Here is an 18,918-nt window from a genome sequence, read left to right as displayed (position 1 = left end):
CGTTCTTTCTTTCAGTTTCTAACATTTGTAGATGAATTGATCAAGAACAGCAGATTTCCGCATACCGGTAATCTCTTTGGATACTTTGAAATCTTAAAAACTTAGATTTTGTTTCTTCGTACCACAAATATGCATGTAAATATAAGATTTTTTTTTTTTTTTTTTTTTTTTTTTTAGTCCAAAGTTGGGGGTGCAGTTAATACACGGGTGTGGTTAATACACTGTTACTTACGGTATATTTTCTTGGACATTTTATAAAGACCATGCACCATTTTATTACTTTGTGTCATTGATGGACATGAAACTTCGTGTTTCAAAATAAGTATGAACCTCAAGAAAGGTTAAGTATAATAAAGGTACATGTATCTGCTTGAATTAGGTAATAAATCTTCAACTGTGTCAAGATTGTAATGTTCATTTTACATTCATTTTTTTATAGCAACAAGATTGCCATTGATGAATTAGATCAAGTGGTTTTGATCACAAGATGGTGATGAGAATGTTCACAAAGCTATAAAACTGGTTTCCAGAACAGGAAAACCATGCAAGAAAATAGATGAGAATGGGGTATATTGATGATGATAACATTGATGAATATTGATAAGATGTATATGACATATAACATATGTAGTCACTAGTGTGCTCCTTTGTACTAAATATGAACAAGAACAAAAAAGAAAAAAAGAGATATTTTAGTGAGTTTCCTTTTTCAAATTTACATGTAGAGCATATTTGAATTAATCTATTGTTTCAATAAGTGAGTTTGGGAGGATAGATTCTGGACATCAAACCCATGACTCATACACGTATGAACATTCACCATGTGTTTTTTTGTTTTTTTTTGAGATGAGATGAAAGATGAACAAATCCTTGTTATGTTTCTTGCTATTAGTACATATAGGTCCGTATTCTGAACTCAACTTTAAATTAAAATCTTCTTTAAAGTTGTGTTTTAACTATGGAGAGCCAATTGGAGCACATATCCCTTCAAGTACACTTTCCATTCATTATCTCATTTGACAGCCAAATTTGCCTGGGAATGGTAACTGAAGTATTTTTGCTTGTAAGGAAAGCAAAATGAAATAAAATAGGAAACTTTAATTTTTGGCTCCACATAATTTTAGCACAGAGTTGGTCCGTGGTCTAAGTTAAACGTGACTTCAGAATACGGGGCCATAGATTGTTACATATTTTGTTTGTCTTTATATTCCACAGTTTCTTGCTATTGGTACCCATTGGGGAGTGTTACATGTTTTGGATCATCAAGGTAATAACATCAGTGGGAAAGAATTCACTAAGGTGAGACTAAAGATGGACTTCATAATTTTTTATTTCAGTCTTCAAAATTCCTGGTGCCGATTGATATAATAAAATTGTAATTTATAGCTTCCTAAGCCACGTTTACCGATTAAAAAGGCCATTCCAATAGATGGATGTTGGAAATTAGAACATAATACATTCCATATGCTTGTTAAATGATGTATATTGTTTTTTGTATATTTTTTGTAATTTGTTTAGTTATTATCAATAAAAATTCAAAAGAGAAATAAATGTTGAATGAAAGTATAGAATAAAAGTACAAAACTATAGAACTTCATAAAATTCTTGATCTTTGATGATATAAGTATAGAAAAAGAAGTGGTGTACAAATCACAATCAATGAAATCAGAAGCAAGATCACTGATCAAGGCTCTATGAAGTCATGGAGATCACTTACGCCTGCTGCATCGAAATTGTATTATGTAATGGCAACCTCGTTCATGGAAGGTGAAATGACGAACTTGGACAAAAAGATAAAGAAATACATGCCAATTCTACTTTGGATCCTATCCCATTGAACTATGGTCTAAAATCTACACGTAGCGTACACAGGCCCACATGTTGCCTGTAATATAATTTACTAGATTGTGTACAGTAATTTTGAAAATTTTTCAGGTATAATTTCATTCATTATGTTAGATGGAATCAATGTTGTTATCCTTGTAGCACACAACAACGGTAAATCAGGTTAGTATGGACATGAACGGAGATTACTTGGCTAGCTGCTCCGATGATGGAAGGGTGAGTTATTGATTTATTTCATTAAATCTGTGGAGCTTACAAGAGCAGATTGAAGACATTTCTCTTTCCTTCCTCCTTCAGTTAATAATATGATTTACTATCAAAGTGAGGCAATTTTCTAGGCTCCTTATCTTTATTATTATGATTAGGTTTTGATGCATAGATTTTATATATTGTTTATTCAATGATAGATGTACATTACCGCCATTCATATTTACTTAATAGATTAATTTGAAATTGAATTATCGTAGTATTAGTACCTGATATGTTTTAGGTGATGTGATAATTTACAATGCATACCTGTTGAATTTAGATTTTAAGTGACACATTGTACTTACATTTTGTTACAGTAAAGCACATAGAAATGTTAATGTGATGCACTATATAAATGTAACTTTTGTTTTATTACTTTTTTCCTTTCTCCCTGTATAGGTTGCTATCATTGGATTGTATGAAGGAGAGCACAATCAAGTCCAGTCCTTTGACAGACCAGTCAAGGTGACCTTCAAATCCTTTTCATATCAATTCTTATATGTTTTTTTTTTCATCTGCAAGAGCAGTGCGCATTTTAGCTTGCATGCAGCTTGAGCACCATGATGAGTGAGTGCGCCAAGCATTTTTTTGGGGAAAAATACTGTTTTTTTTTAATTACAGAATACAGTTTTTCATTCCCAGAGGTTGGCAGGTCTGTTTAGGGCAACCATCTTCTCAAGAGTTGCCCCCCTCCCCATGAACAATATTCAAGTATTTTACAAAATGAATATACATGTAGCAGAATACTGGTATTTGCATACTGCAGAATTAAGAAATAGCCCCCCAAATTCAGCAATCACCCAAATGTGAAGAAAAAAAGTAGCTCCTAAAAATTTGAATTATTTCCAACCATGCTTGTGTAGATATCATATTACCTTGATATCATATGATAGAATAATAGTTACATTTCTATAGTGCTTATTATACTTTGTTTCTAACCGCTTTACATTGTCATTATGTCCTGGCATGCCATCACACTCTTTCCCTACTCCCTGGGGAGCATTCCAACAAGAGTTCCAAGGCTCAATTTCTAGGCATACTACACAGACTTCGCTTCCTACAGGGTGCCCATTTCACACCTAGGTGGCTTATGGCAAAATTGTGGATTGAAGCGTTGTCAAAGCACGCTAGGCCGTGGTGGGAGTCACGACCCTCTGATTGCTCGGCGAGAGCTGAACTGCTACACCATGAGTCCATGACCCTTCCACATCTGACATGATGCCTTATCTAAAGTCTAAGGAAAACCATGTACATCCCCTGAACTTGGTAATAATGATACTTTATATGTTCTATCTCATGCTGCAGGCCGTGGCTCTCGATCCCAAGTTTTCCCGTCCCGGAAGTGGAAAGCAGTTTATTACAGGAAGTGATCGGGTATGTTTAAAATAATCTAAAAATGATGCACCAAAGATGATAATGCGACATAAGGTGTGGATTCAGGTTATGATAGGCTTTTTTTTGACCAGAATCCTGTCAGGACGAGGATTTAGGTTAGGATAATGTGGGTCAATTCCATAAAATATGTACGTCCGATCGCCTATATGTGGGACCTTCATGAAATTTTCTGTCTCTGATTTTTTGTTCTTTTGACAGTCTGTAATGCTCTCAAGTGACCATGACATCAGTCTGTTTATGAAGTGAGGTAAAACTAGAGAGAAGTTGGGGTCGGCAATACAAAAAGGTTGATTATTTTATTGAATTGCCCTTCGTTTATTATCATGAGTATCATTTGTCACAGGAATAAATGTCATGGAACCATATGCCCCGAGACATCCCTAAGATATGTGAACAGTCACCCCAAAACCAACAATACATCATCTCAAATGAAATTTTAGATTTTCATTGAGTTTGAAAAAGCCCATCCTTAGCTTTAAAATGATATATAATGTGTCGAACATGGCCCTCAAAAGTCCTTGATTGAATGTAGAAATGCATTAAAGACGGTTGACTTAATGTCATGTATAATCTTTATTCAATTATTACATACAGTGTACAACAAAGTGAACTCACCAGCACATCCTTTCTTTTCTTTTCTTTATTTCTTTATTTTCTGAAATGCATAGATACATATTTATAATGTGTTATGTGCTATATAAAAACTGACTATTATAATTACTCGTATACCAAAATCTTTCCATGCTTGTCAGTATCTGATTCCCTCATAATTCAAAAAGTAAAAAAAACAAATTGGGGAAAAAATCCTTTGCTAATGCATACCCCACTTTATGGAATGGTCTTCTGGAAGACATCAAAACTTGTGTTTCTGCTGAGTTCTTTGAAAATGTTGTAAACCTCTGTGTTCATAACTGGCTATGAGCCTAAAGCCCTTTCCAGAGTGGATTTTGTATTGTTCAAGTCACCTGGTGGGTGTTTCTTAAAGATGTTCATAAGTTACAAGAGACTTTATGAACAAACAGTTGGTGATCCTTTCTTAGGATCTAAATCAACACATATGAAAATTTGGTGCACATAATTCTGACAAAAAAAAAGATCATCACTAGTTTGTAAAGTCACTCGTTACTTATGAACAGATTTATGAAATACCCACCTGATAGTTGCTATTTTATATTCGCTTTTTTTTCACATCTTTAGCTTGTTCTCCATGAGAAAGGGTTCTTGGGTCGTAGCAAGTCCACCATTCTACATCACGGTGAAGGACCAATCAGAAGCATCAAGTGGAGAGGGTCATTAGTGGCATGGGCAAATGATCTGGTAAGTCATTAGTAATAATGATTATACTTGCTTATATAGCGCCTAACGCTTACTTTATCAGAAGTATCCAAGCCCTGTGTAGTAATGCAGTATAATTACCCTGGCTTTAGCAGAGCAGCTGTTACGCGCACTGCATTTTAAGGAATAAATTCCGCCCAGGTACCCATTCACCTCACCTGGGTTGAGTGCTGCACCCTGGGTAAATTTCTTACTGAAGGAAAACATGGCAGGGCTTGGAATCGAATCCACGCCCCTCTGATTGAAAGACAAGAGTCATAACCACTAGACCATGTAAGGCAATGACTTACATGTAGTAAGCATGCCTCTATAAATTATGCAGCAGATTCAACAATTTGACTCTTGAAGATTTGAAAAAATCCACATTTTGGGGGTGGGGTGGACACCTTCCCCCCTATCCTCACTCCACTCAGACCGACCTGGACGCATTGCTCCCTCACATCTATAATGTCACAATTTTTATTTGGCTCTCCACTTACATCCCCGTGTATGAAAATATTCCAATTGATCCACTGGTGTGTTGGCTCAGTTGGTAGAGCGTCCGTCTCACAACCGGGAGGTAAGGGGTTCAAACCCTGGCCACGTCAGACCAAAAGACGTTAAAAGATGGGAGTCGCTGCTACCCTGTTTGGCGTTCAATGATTAAAGGGATAGAGCATCATGGATTTAGCGCTGCACAGCGGCTACTGGGACCACGATCAATTGGACAAAGCAAATTTTTGGAATATTTCTTTTCATGTCTATTTCTAACAATAAGATATGGATTTTCATCTTATCATTTCATTACCATCATGCAGCAATGCAATTACTTGTTGTTGGGTTTGAATTTGATTTATTTCTGTTCCCTTTTTTTAAAGCCATTTCCCTCTACTAAAGCTGTGACTGAATTCTGCACCTGTTCTGGTGATAAAAACTTTTTAAAAAGGATATGTAAATCCAGTTATATCCATGTTCTTTCTATGAATTAACAAGACACCTGCATTGATTTATTAATTATCCTTTCTTAAAAACATTACTTCAGTTGATATACGGCACTGCATTAGACAATATGTTTAGTCTGTTCAGCCCTCTCAAAGATCTAAAAGTGCAAAATATTCTCTGCATGATGCTTGGTAGTATGCTAAAGTGTTTAAAAAGATATTGACAATTCCATAGAATATGTGCGTCTGACCCCTATATGGGACCTTGTCACCACTAGTCCCGGAAAATGCAAACACATATTAAATAAGTCTGTAGATTTGTTGAATGATTATGAACCAGGTAAAATCATTTACCATCTTTATTACTCTCTGGAGAAATAATAGATTATGCCTGGTGAATTTGATCATAACAAACGAACAAATCTCGATAATTCAGAATGGTTCCATACAAAATTTAAGGTTCACCTTTAAACAAGGTTTTCCATTCACAACGATTACAATGATTCAAACATATGACCTGTGGAGTTTGTTGCAATTTCTTTGTATAGCAAGGAAAATATAAAATACAATTTTTGAAGGATGATCCAATCCTCTATAAAAAAAAAAATTAAAGAGTCACATTCGCGATAAATACATACAGGTTAGCAGTCTGTAGATGATTCAATATAATTATCTTTGAGCTGTCGGCATGACGTCGATCTTGTCAAGCAAATCGTGGGCTACGACGTCTTCAAGGGGTGGTCAAATTAACTCACTCGCAGTGCCGAGGAAGATTTCCTCCAGTCATTTATCATGCAGACGGCACTGGTTCCACAAATGGCGGCCTAGTATCACAGGCTTACCAAGGAATGAGACTGTGGAAAAGGGAATTACTGTTTCTGTTAATTCTTCTTTTACATAAATATTCTTTATTATTTTTATCTTTCAGTTAAGGAAAAAAATTACTTCTTGAATTGATTTCTCTCTCAAAAAAATTTTTTACAACCAAGAATCACAATCAATGTGGTATACATACTTCATACCCAATCCACTGATACATAGGAAACTAAATATTCCATATTTTGGGTTATTATGACAGAAGTAATCAATATTTGTCCTATGTACGTCGCACTTTAACATTCAGTAATACACCTCAAATGAGCACTTAAATTACAATTCAGGATAAATGCATCCAACCTTTTAACAGCAATTGCATGTACATAATATAGATTAAATGATAGGCCAAAGCAACTTACGTTTATCTCGTCGAAATAATAGTATAAAAAACTCTGCAGAACAGCATTGGCGTGGTCCTTGAAGTGACTTGGTTCTGACGGCTAATATATGGGAAAACATTAGATTCTGACCAGAAATCTCCATAGCCTTTTTACCTCTCTTCACTACGCCCGGTCTCACTTGCCGTGCACACACATGTACGGATTTTCCTGTACACGGCTTTTTAGCATTCTGCCTACATGGCGCGATAAACGCTCACCCTGATGCAGCGACACCGAATAATTGTACGCTTGGACGCATCGCATTCCAATACTAGTGTAGGACACTAGTATTGAAATGCGATTAAACGCGCGCAGTGGCGAACTTTGACAGACCTTCATGAAATTTTCCGTCTCTGATTTCTTGTCCTTTTGACAGTCTGTAGTGCTTTCAAATGACTATGAATTGGTCAGGATATGAAGTGAAGTAAGACTTCAGAAAAATAGGGGTCGGACATACAAATAGGTTGATTATTGTATGGAATTGCCCATATTCATTTTATTTGTCAAGAATTATCACAAGTCATTTGAATTCAATTTAAGACAGCTTTTGATTAGGCTATTTTTTTAAAAAGACTGCCACGTCTTTAAGCAGGAATCCTGCTATGAGGATGCTATGCACATTTTCATTGCAGTTTTCCCCATCGTTTTGTGTAGGCTGACTTTGATGATTTGTAATGAAAAGTTTTGCAGGATTCCTGCGGAAATGTGCAACTCTTTCTTTTGAAAAGGTATCCTGTTATGCTTCATATGTTGAAAATAGTGGATTTATAGGGTGTGCTGCCATACTATCCAGAAATATATAAAAAAAAAAAACATAAGTCACAGGTTTATAGATTTGCATAGATTTCATTAATTCATATAATTTAACTTAATATTCTTTGATGTATTGCAGGGGGTTAAGGTATATGACATGCAATCCAAACGACGGATCACCTTCATCAAGAGGGATCACCCGGAGGCTATGAGACCAGAGATATATCGATGTAATCTTTGTTGGAAGGATGATAATACTCTCCTCATTGGATGGGCTAATACAATCAAGGTTTGAATCTCTTTCTTCTTGGGCCATAACCCCCCCTCTCTCCTCTTCCTCTCTCTCTTTCTCTCTCTCCCTTTCTCCAGGCCTCTCTATTTGTGTCCAACTTTTTCTTTCTCTCTTTCACACAACCTTTTCCTCTTCTCTTATCTCCTATTTCCCTATCCCCCCCCCCCCCCCGCTTCTTTGCTATCCTGAATGGAAGAATTGGCATTATAATTGTTTATAAGAGAGTCAGATCTGTGTTTTCTTTTTTACATAATTATAAACATGTATGTTTAAAAGAGTCAAAATTATAAATAAATATAAAATTTGTATGATTCTTTTATATGTAGCTAAAATAGAGTTGAATGCATTTTGATCTGATTAAAAACATTTTGGGGTTTTCATTTTAGATTTGCTCTGTTAAGGAGAGGATAACACCAGAGAACAAAGATTTACCAAGCAAATATGTTGAGATAAGTAAGTGTAATTCCATCATCAAGCATCAAGTGTAAAGTGTCTTGTGTACAATGTGTACATTACCAAACTATTTTTTCACATTTGTTTTTATATCATCTTGTCCTGATGATATATGTACGGCATTTGCCGTATTATGATAATATCAATGATGATTAAAATAATGGTAGTAAGTTTGTATAGATGTGAAGAAATGTTGGAGTCAAGTCCACCTCGGCAACAAGTTTGATCATATAATTAGTGGGGGAAAGGAAGCATGACACTGACATTTTGTCAAATGTTGATGTCAAATGAGATTTTCATAAGATTTTACAGTTTTGATTATTTTCACAAACTCACAGACTCACCAAATTCATCCCACTGCTGCCACCAAAATGTTTCATAATCCCTATTAATGAAGTGACTCATGGTATTTGTTGATAACAAGGATAAATTCACAGGATACATGTAGGTATTGATAATCCACCAATCATGGGATAAGTAGCAACTATATTGCTTCTCCAGTGGATAGGCTTAGCTCTTGGAAAATGTTATTCTCTTGATGCTAGATTCAAGGATCAGGGTCTCAACTCAATCCATTGACAATAATGAAAAAGATGAAATAATAATAAGCCATAATGATCATAATAAAATATTAGTTATAATGATATTACTGTATGTGATGGTGATAGTGGTAATGATACAGATTTTTTATTTTGTTGTATAGCATCAATGTTTTCTACTGACTTTACTGTTTGTGGAGTGGCTCCGCTTAGTGAAGATCTGGTGGTTCTTGCTTTTGTGACCAGTGGGCCAAAAAATGATGTAAGTATCTCATTTGCCATTCCTGTGGCCCTTGTTTTTAAGTGTAGTTATTCCGAAAATCTTAGGTCTTTGTCTAATCCTGCAAAATTATGGGAAGCCCAAAATTTCAAGATTTTCAGCCTCTTTGTTTTTAAATTTAGTCCTAGCTTATTCTTAGACTTTCACGGTTTTGTTTATATTCATGCTTTATTTATTTATTTAAAAAAACAACAATACACATGATCCGTCCAATGGCTGAAATGTTTGGGTTTACAATAGGTTCATAAATAAGAAAGGAAATATAAAAAAAAAGAAAATACAGATTCAAAATAATGTAGTACTAGTAAAATGGTATTTTTTAAAACACTCAACATTTGGCAGCCTGAAGACTGAATACATGAAATTGGTTACATATTTACATTTGGATTGTTAAAATGAATACCATTCAACAATATATTAAGATTAAGAACTTAAAGGTCAAGTCCACCTCAGAAAAATGTTGGTTTGAATCAATAGAGAAAAATCGGACAAGCACAATGCTAAAAATTTCATCAAAATCGGATGTAAAATAAGACAGTTATGACATTTCAAAGTTTTGCTTATTTTTGAAAAAATAGTTATGTGAACGAGCCAGTTACATCCAAATGAGAGAGTCGATGATGTCACTCACTATTTCTTTTGTTTTTTATTGTTTGAATTATACAATATTTCAATTTTTACGAATTTGATGATTAGGACCTCCTTGCCTGAAGCACGAAATGTTAAAATAATGGAATTCCACGTGTTCAGGGAGGAATGAAACTTCATTTCACATGACAATGACGAGAAAATCAAAATATTTCATATTTCGAACAATAAAAAACAAAAGAAATAGTGAGTGAGTGACATCATCGACTCTCTCATTTTGATGTAACTGGCTCGTTCATATAACTTTTTTGTGAAATGAAGCAAAACTTTAAAATGTCATAACTTTCTTATTTTGCATCCGATTTTGATGAAATTTTCAGTGTTATGCATGTTGAATTTTTCTCTTTTTATTCAAATCAAGTTTTTGTTTGGGTGGACTTGTCCTTTAAGACTAAGTACAACTTAAAATTAAGAGTTGAAAGAGTAAGCGTAAAGAAAGAGAGCAGGAAAGAAAAAAAGAAATAAAAGAGGGAAGAGGTAGAGAGGATATGAGAAGGTGATGAACCGTTGGGTAGGAAGTTGGGAACCAGATGGTTTGTATGAGTTAACAGGATGAAGAAATGGGAAGAAATACGCAAAGTGTGAGTAGGTAAGACCCAATGCTTCATAAGACAGGGTACAATAGACTTAGTAGATCAGGGAGAAGTAAGGTAAATGAAGGAGAGAGAAAAGAGAAAAGATTGAGAGAGGGAAAAAAATTAATGAAAAAGTAATTAATTGCATTCATTATAATATGAATAATGTTTGTATTTCAGTCAAATTCACAATATTTGTATAATGTCTAGCATGGTAACAACAGTAGGGGAAGGCGGGGTAAGTTGAGCATAGGGGCAAGTTGAGCCACCAGCTCCAGGCCAATAATGAATGAGTCAGACATTGTGGTGGTGTCATGTATTGATGACCCATAGCATAACCCCTAACCCCACCACATTGTTTTCCACTTTGAAACAAAAAGTAGTTTTTTAGAGGGAAAAGTATGAATTTCAGCCAAAAAGTAAAAAAGAGTGTGAAATAGATAAGTACTTTATTCACACACACGTCTTTAAATATAGTAAAGACATGATAACAACATTGTTAGTCCAGGTATGGATCTTCATTCTTGTCATAGTCTTTTATATGATAGATGCATAATAAATGTGTGGATACAAAATTATCGCACTAAGTTTGGACTGGGGTAAGTTGAGCCAAACAGCTTGGGGCAAGTTGAGCCATGGTAATTCTTATGGTAATGTATCTTAAAAAACAAACAAACCATAAAAATCGATTGAAATGCAGGCTGAAAGGAGCAAATTTACATGACTGCTCTTTTCCTTTTAAAGGATGTTAGTATTATAGAGAATTAGCAAGTGAAAAGACTTTAAACAAAAAATTGACATGCTGGTTCTCCCCCATTCATTTTGTACATAGTTTTTGTGGCTCAACTTACCCCCAGACGGTGGCACAACTTACCCCATATATGGGGCAAGTTGAGCCATTTGACATCGGTTTTTTCAAAGGTCACGATGACTTTCAGTGTGGGGGTAGAAAGTTATATGTAGGTGAAAAACGTTTCCCAAGAATCAAATTTAAAGGCAATTTCTACAATAGTACTATTCATATCAATTCTAACATGCAAAATGCAAAAAGTGTCACAACTTACCCCGCCTTCCCCTACATGTGATAGAGTCACTAAGTTTGTAAAAAAAAATATTGTAAATATGAATAATTATCTTTACTGAAAAAAGGCACTTTTACAATTTCAGATTTTCCAACTATTTACCTATTTAGAAAATTGAAACTAGGTGAAGATGTGAGTAAAGTAGGACAGTTATTTATCTTTGCATCAGTTTCTAGTTGTGTTTCGATTTTGTTGTTGCATGTATGATAATATAGTGATTGAGTAAGCAATCTTGCATGATATTTACTATTATGATAACCTTGCCATTTGATGTTGAAATTCTTGATTTTCCAGGGAATAATTTCTCTTTACAAATTTGAGTAGCATTTTTGGTCATAAAAGAAAAGCTCTCAACTAAGTAATGTACAGTCCGATGTAAAAATGCGCTATACAAAAGCCTTGTGCATAGCAGTCTTTCAAAACAGTGGAGCAAATTGATATGCAATACCAGGAAAATTATTCCCTGTTTTTCTTGATTTACATGGGCTATTCAGTGACCATTGTTAATATAGGAGCTACCATTGGATGGCAAAGTTACTGTATTAGTATAAGTTTTATGCAACATGACCATGGTCCTGTCATCCAAAAAATAAAAATCATCGAATTTTTATTTATTTTTAAATATTTTTCATGGCAGGGTGAAGAGAGTGGTGCTCGACGACCTCAGTTGAAGATCATAACACCTCTTCCTGATGATTATCAGCTGGTGACTAGTGATGCATTATCAATGAGAGGCTTCCAGTCATACAGACCAAATGACTACCATCTTGGTTAGAAGTGAAAAATAAATATATGATTTTGGATGGCTCAGCATTGGATAGTAGAAATATTCCAAGAGTTTGGGCAATTTCCATGAATCGCAGACAAATATGGAAATATGGCCCTAACGTATGGAATATTTCTGGTACTCCATGATATGAAGCCATCCAATATAATATCATGATATCAGAAATTTGAGCAAACAATTTCTGGTACATGTTTGTCATTATGAGTTATCCAGTATAATCATTTTTGTTGATTATCTATTAGGTTTTAGCAATACAGCATGATATTGCAAAGAGAGTTTTGTTTTTACAGGGAATACTTCAGATTTCAGAGCATAATGCAAAGAGCCACGATATTGAAGGAAAATCATGAAGATCAGAATGTGCATTTTTAACCCGTTTGAGATGGAGTGATTGTGCTATAACACATGTTTTCCATAGTCTCCAGCCAACATGTATGTGAGCTCAGTCGCTATTGGGTTAATGCATGGTTAAATTGCCTTATATAGATACTTACTGATCTTATTAATTGTTTGTTTTATTTATGTGTAGACTGTGCTTGTGGGAAGTAGTAATTTTGCCTTCTGAATAATTTTCTGATAAAAATTATATTTAATCAATTTCAAATTGTATGAAAAAAGAAGTTTATGTCAAGTTGTACTAAATATGGGATGAGATTATTGTCTCTTCATAGTTATTAGTATTAAAGTTGATTGCATTAAAGGACATAATTTTTACACTTGGTAAGAATATCAGTTTCATTAAATAATTGCTCGACTACATTATTTTTCTTTTTTTGTTTGGACAAAACTCAATTTAATTCTTGAAATCTTTCAGAATATGAATCAGATGAAGGGGTATTTTACATCGTCAGTCCAAAGGATGTAGTGGTTGCTAGGCAACGAGACATGGATGATCACATCACCTGGCTCATAGACCAAGAGAAATACGAGGTATTGTAATTATCTTCTTTTTTTATTTCTGTTTTGTCATTATTATATCTTTTAATTAATGTTCAAATACAGGAACATTCCATATTGACTGGATATTATAATTACACATGAAAACAAACACTCCTTATTGTTAGGTTTTTGTTTTAATAAGTAATGTTTCTAAACATACATGTATATTCTCATTTTATACCGATTTTATTTTTGTATATTTAATTTTGTAAACCCCGATTAGTGAGGAGAGCTTCATAACAGAAACTAGTTTTTCTTTTAGTCATCCTCAGGCACTAGTCAGTGGTAATTTCTCCTTCTTGTACTTATTCTTGATGTCTTTTGCCTGGAAATAAAAAAATAAATAAATAAAAATAAATAAATTATCATCATCATTATTATTACTGTTATCATTATTGTTACCGGCCTGAAAGCTGTCAAAAGGGGAGTTGATAATTGGATGTAAAGCAATTATTGTTTTGGTTGTTGTAATAATTATAACAATGACAAAGATAACAGTGAATGTTATTAGTTACAGTTTGTTTGTAAATATTATTCTTATCATTCTCTATACAGTGTAGTAGCACCAGCAGCAGTAATAGTAGTAGTGGTAGTAGTGGTAGTAGTAGTAGTAGTAGTAGTAGTAGTAGTAGTAGTAGTAGTGGTGGTGGTAGTAGTAGTAGTAGTAGTAGTAGTAGTAGTAGTAGTAGTAGTAGTAGTAGTAGTGGTAGTAGTAAGAGTAGGAGTAGTAGTAGCAGCAGCAGTAGTTAAGAAGTTAGTAGTGGTGGTGGTGGCGGTAGTAGTGGTAGTGGTGCTGGTACAAAGTCCGCTCATTATGAAATTTCATGGTTGGTAAACTTGAAAGAGTCACAGTGCAATGTCAAGGGCAATTAGGCTTTTTCTATTAAAGGTCAAGTCCACCTCAAAAAATGTTGATTTGAATCAATAGAGAAAAATCAGACAAGCACAATGCTGAAAATTTCATCAAAATCGGATGTAAAATAAGAAAGTTATGACATTTCAAAGTTTCGGTTATTTTCAACAAAATAGTTATATGAACGAGCCAGTTACATCCAAATGAGAGAGTCGATGATGTCACTCACTCACTATTTCTTTTGTTTTTTATTGTTTGAATTATACAATATTTCAATTTTTACAAATTTGACAATTAGGACCTCCTTGCCTGAAGCACAAAATGTTAAAATAATGGAATTCCACGTGTTTAGGGAGGAATGAAACTTCATTTTACATGACAATGACGAGAAAATAAAAATATTTCATATTTCATATAATAAAATACGAAAGAAATAGTGAGTGAGTGATGTCATCAACTCTCTCATTTGGATGTAACTGGCTCGTTCATATAACTAGTTTGTTGAAAATAAGCGAAACTTTAAAATGCCATAACTTTCTTAATTTACATCCGATTTTGATGAAATTTTCAGTGTTGTGCTTGTTGAATTTGTCTCTTTTTATTCAAATCAAGTTTTTGTTGGAGTGGACTTGTCCTTTAAAGAGAATAACATGATATATAGAAATTCTTGTTTTTGTCATTTTTTTTTCAATAGTCTATCATAATAGAGGTAAATAATCTTTTAGAGGAGGAGCTTGTCATGAATAAAATCTTTTATTTTTTCCCGCTATTCAGGAGGCATTATCTGAAGCTCGTATCCATCACAAGGATCTGGTTAAGATTCGACCTCTAGACGTCGGCCACACCTATCTAAATCATCTTATCAGCACAGGAGAGTTTGATAAAGCTGCTAGGTTAGTAAAAAATCAAACAATTGTCAGTAGAATTCTAACATTTGATCACAGTTTAATTCAAGGTATTTAACTCTTAGCCAGCCAAGTTCGCCGATTGGCACACTTGCTGCTTCGCCAAGTACGCAGATCAGCACAAATCTCATGACAATCCGATTATATAGATTTAAACAATGCTTTCAATCACAAAAGCTAAGCTGCACTTCCTGCCTTGCTATTGAAAACAAATAGCGTAGGCTTAGAGTATTGGGCCTGTACTATTATTCTTTGACAAAGGGGTTGTAAGTAGCCTGTTCTCATATTTTGTAAAAATCTGGGAATGAATAACATGTACTCTAATAGTTTGCCGATTGAAACTTGAAGGTTCTCATTGATCAGAGATATATCTTCTAAACATGAGTAAATATTTATGGAATATACATCAATAGAAAGCCTATTTCATACTCTACATTTTTACTAATAACATTTTTCTGTAGGAAAAAGCATAAAAAAGTTACAGCCATGTAAACTACGTATGCAAATCCAAAGCACCCATTTCTGGGGTCCACAGAATTAATCCGGCAATAGGGGATTCCGTGCACGGTGGACAAAGAGTTAAGAATGCAGAACACTGCAAATTCATTAGTTTAGTTCCATTTGAACAGGATCCTTATCCATTTCTTTGCAGCCTCTGTCCTTTGATTCTTGGTAAGAGCAAAGACCTTTGGGAGGAGGAAGTCTACAAGTTTGCCAAGCTTCATAAACTCAAAGTAATCAGTCAGTACATTCCCAAGGGAGACATGAGACTCTCTAAAGCAATCTACGAGATGATACTAAATGAATACCTACAAACTGATCTTCAGGTAAGTCTACTCCTATTGCAATGGGTTGAATTCATAACAAATGATTTACAAGTACATATAATCTAACCATCAGTCAATCCGGTCCGCCATATATCGGTTGACAGCAATCATGCCAATTTCTAACTTTTGGGTGGGCATTGCGCGCAAGCTAGGTGCAGCCATGAAAAATGAAAACCATATAAGAGGAGGAAGAATTCTCGAAAACAGTCTAAATTTCCAAAAAAAAATCTGCAGCAATTTTTTCCCCACCTCCAAAATCCTGGTAAACGGCATAATTTTATGCAAACCGGCCAAGCCACGTCAGTCATTGCAGCATCGCATGCATTATGCTCTAACGCGCTCAGCAGATTTAGATTTTTTTCCCCATGAGGCATTGTGAATTTTGGTTAGTTTGTTTGTTTCAACTTTGCGGGAAACTTATTATATATTGGGGGTTTTTTTCCCGAACATAAAGCATTTTTTTTAGGGTTGTTTCATTTTGAATATTTATGAAATAGGACAGATTCAATGAGGTTGAATTCAGTAATGATGTATTGACTGATTGTTTTGTCTTTTTCTCCTGTTAGTGGTCAATTTCTATTACTTATCTTGATAAAAACATACTCCTTTCAAACCTTGAAATGTCTTTAGGGTTTCAATAAATTGATCAAGGAATGGCCTCATGACCTGTATGACCTGATGACCGTGGTGTCGGCTGTTATGGAACGTCTGACCATTGACCCAAGGAATCCTGTCTTGATGCAGACTCTGGGGGAGCTCTACATTTATGATCAGCGCTACGACAAAGCTCTTGCCATTTACCTCGAGTAAGTGTAGTATCTTTGGATTTTCATTAGGATGCTCTTGTTGAGATAGCATTTGCACAACAAGGATGGACAATAAATGTTGCAGGCAATAGATGTTGTTTGAAGAAGACTTTATGTTTCATGAAACTACTAAAGTCCTTCACGACTGGTAGCTCTTGCATGCTTTTATGAGATTCTCAATCTTGATTTTGATTCCCATCTGCTGGAATTGAAATGCAATAATTTAGTAGATTAACATTCTCATTCTCATGTTTAATTTTGCCCATGAAAAGAAAACTGTTTTTTTTTAGATTGATTAGCTAGGGTTATATGAGATACACTCCAATTATGTTAAAACATGAATTCTAGGTATCTGAAATTTATCATAAACAAGGGTCACCTCACCCGTTAAAGTGCATAAATACCCTTTTTACACACGCTAAAATATCCTTAACCCCGTACTATAGGTGGGGCTAAATTGCCATTTAGCTCCACCTATAGTACGGGGTTAAGCTTAGCCCACTTTCTTTTTACACAGCATTTTTGCAAAGTGGGCTAACCCCACCTTCAGTACGGGATTATTTGGCCCTGCAAAAAAGCAGGGTTATCCCAGCAATTGCGGTGCTAAGAGCGATAGTGCGGGGTTAAGATCGCTAGTGTAATACGAAAGTGGGCTAACCTTAACCCAGTACTATAGGTGGGGCTAAATGGCAATTTATCCCCACCTATAGTACGGGGTTAAGGTAATTTTAGCATGTGTATGAAGTGTACGAGTGAAGTACTTGTACTACGAATGATCGACAAATGTATTTAAAGCATGAGCTACCACTAGTCCGGGGTTAGCAATAAGAATTTGGCATATGTGAAAACGAAAAAAAAATAGTACGGGGTTAAGGATAGTACGGGGTTAGCGATAGTCCGGGCCTAAGAAAATCCTGTGTAAAAAGGGTAAAAGTAGTGCATAACTTACCAACCACTTTATGAAATGGCACCCTTGAAAGTGTTTCATATTAGATTATAAGTTACAAATGACTGACAAATGCACTGCTGGTGATCCTTTCTTGTGGTAAATGAAGTATCCCAATGAAGCTGACTTAGCACATAAGAACGTGTTCCAGTCATGCAGGAAGGCAGTGGTAGCTTTGTGAACAGCTTCTGAAACACAACTCGGGTTTATTAATGATGTAAGATATATGATTTGACCTGAGATATCAAATGCTCCACCATATGCATGCTGTGTGATTAAAATTCAAATTTTCAGTGTAAAATTTCACGAAAGCTACACTGAATATTGTCACGAATCATTCCAATTCATTTCTCTTTTTCACCCTTCTTTCTGTGTCCCTAGATTGGGGCATGCAGATGTGTTTAAGCTGATTCACAAACGCAATCTCTTTGACTCAATCCAGGATAAGATTGTTCTTTTGATGAAATTTGACACTACTCAAGCCATTGAGATGCTCATCACAAACTCTGACAAAGTAGCTGTAAGTCATTGTTGAATATTCACAATGAGGAACTTTAGCAGGTTTCTTTAATCCATCTAGGAGCATTATTGGCATTTGGGGCCAAATTGCATATTTACATGGCAATAATGAAACAAAACTTGTTCAAACAAAAATACTGATAATTGATTAATAAATAAATGTAATATGGTATTGAAATTGACTGTCATTGTGGGATATTGGAATTAAATAGTAAAAAAACAAGGAATCAAGACGTGTCAGGAAAATGAGTTATGGGTATGGTGTTGTCACATATTCAGTCTTATTAAAACAGAAAAATTCAACAGTTTAATGAAAACTGTAGACAGTTTGGTAAAAGATATTTTTAAATGACAAAACCATGAAAAGTTAAGCGAAAAAGTACAGTATTTAACATGTGCAGGTCCATCCCACAGACCTGAAACTTGAAGATATAATGCATACATATGTATACATAGTAATTATGAGATGATGAAAATGTGGGCATCTTTATTAAAGAAACACTTTCAGTATCTTTTATACAGAATGCAAGCAATAGAGTACCGAAGTGTGACGTCAGTTGCCATGGTGTCATGGCGGGCCCGTTCTAAACAGAGTTGCACCTGACAATCGTCTGTACACATTTTGGCTCATCTGAAAAATAGGTTGCAAGCGATCATTCCAATAGCAGCCATTTTCTCCTATGAGAAACACACGCTTTCATTCCGGGTTCATTT

General features: G+C 34.9%; 1 protein-coding gene across 2 annotated transcripts in view; it reads left to right on the top strand.

Moving 5' to 3' along the window:
- Positions 1-18,918, top strand: part of LOC121426179 (vacuolar protein sorting-associated protein 41 homolog) — a 34,188-nt gene that overhangs the window by 7,604 nt on the left and 7,666 nt on the right. For both annotated transcript variants that reach the window (XR_005971566.1, XM_041622378.1), the window contains exons 3-16: positions 1,216-1,299; positions 1,987-2,061; positions 2,494-2,559; positions 3,400-3,468; positions 4,687-4,806; positions 7,893-8,042; positions 8,432-8,498; positions 9,202-9,299; positions 12,260-12,392; positions 13,224-13,339; positions 14,976-15,094; positions 15,759-15,933; positions 16,564-16,739; positions 18,067-18,205. Coding sequence is in view for 1 of the 2 variants with exons in the window: in XM_041622378.1 (XP_041478312.1) it covers positions 1,216-1,299; positions 1,987-2,061; positions 2,494-2,559; positions 3,400-3,468; positions 4,687-4,806; positions 7,893-8,042; positions 8,432-8,498; positions 9,202-9,299; positions 12,260-12,392; positions 13,224-13,339; positions 14,976-15,094; positions 15,759-15,933; positions 16,564-16,739; positions 18,067-18,205 (1,587 nt within the window). In the remaining variant the exon portion in view is untranslated. The remainder of the gene's footprint in view (positions 1-1,215; positions 1,300-1,986; positions 2,062-2,493; positions 2,560-3,399; positions 3,469-4,686; positions 4,807-7,892; positions 8,043-8,431; positions 8,499-9,201; positions 9,300-12,259; positions 12,393-13,223; positions 13,340-14,975; positions 15,095-15,758; positions 15,934-16,563; positions 16,740-18,066; positions 18,206-18,918) is intronic.

The sequence above is a fragment of the Lytechinus variegatus genome, chromosome 13 (assembly GCF_018143015.1).
Source record: "Lytechinus variegatus isolate NC3 chromosome 13, Lvar_3.0, whole genome shotgun sequence".
In the NCBI taxonomy this organism is placed as follows: domain Eukaryota; kingdom Metazoa; phylum Echinodermata; class Echinoidea; order Temnopleuroida; family Toxopneustidae; genus Lytechinus; species Lytechinus variegatus.
The sequence above is the reverse complement of the archived record's forward strand: the minus strand, read 5'-3'. Positions and strand labels throughout refer to the sequence as shown.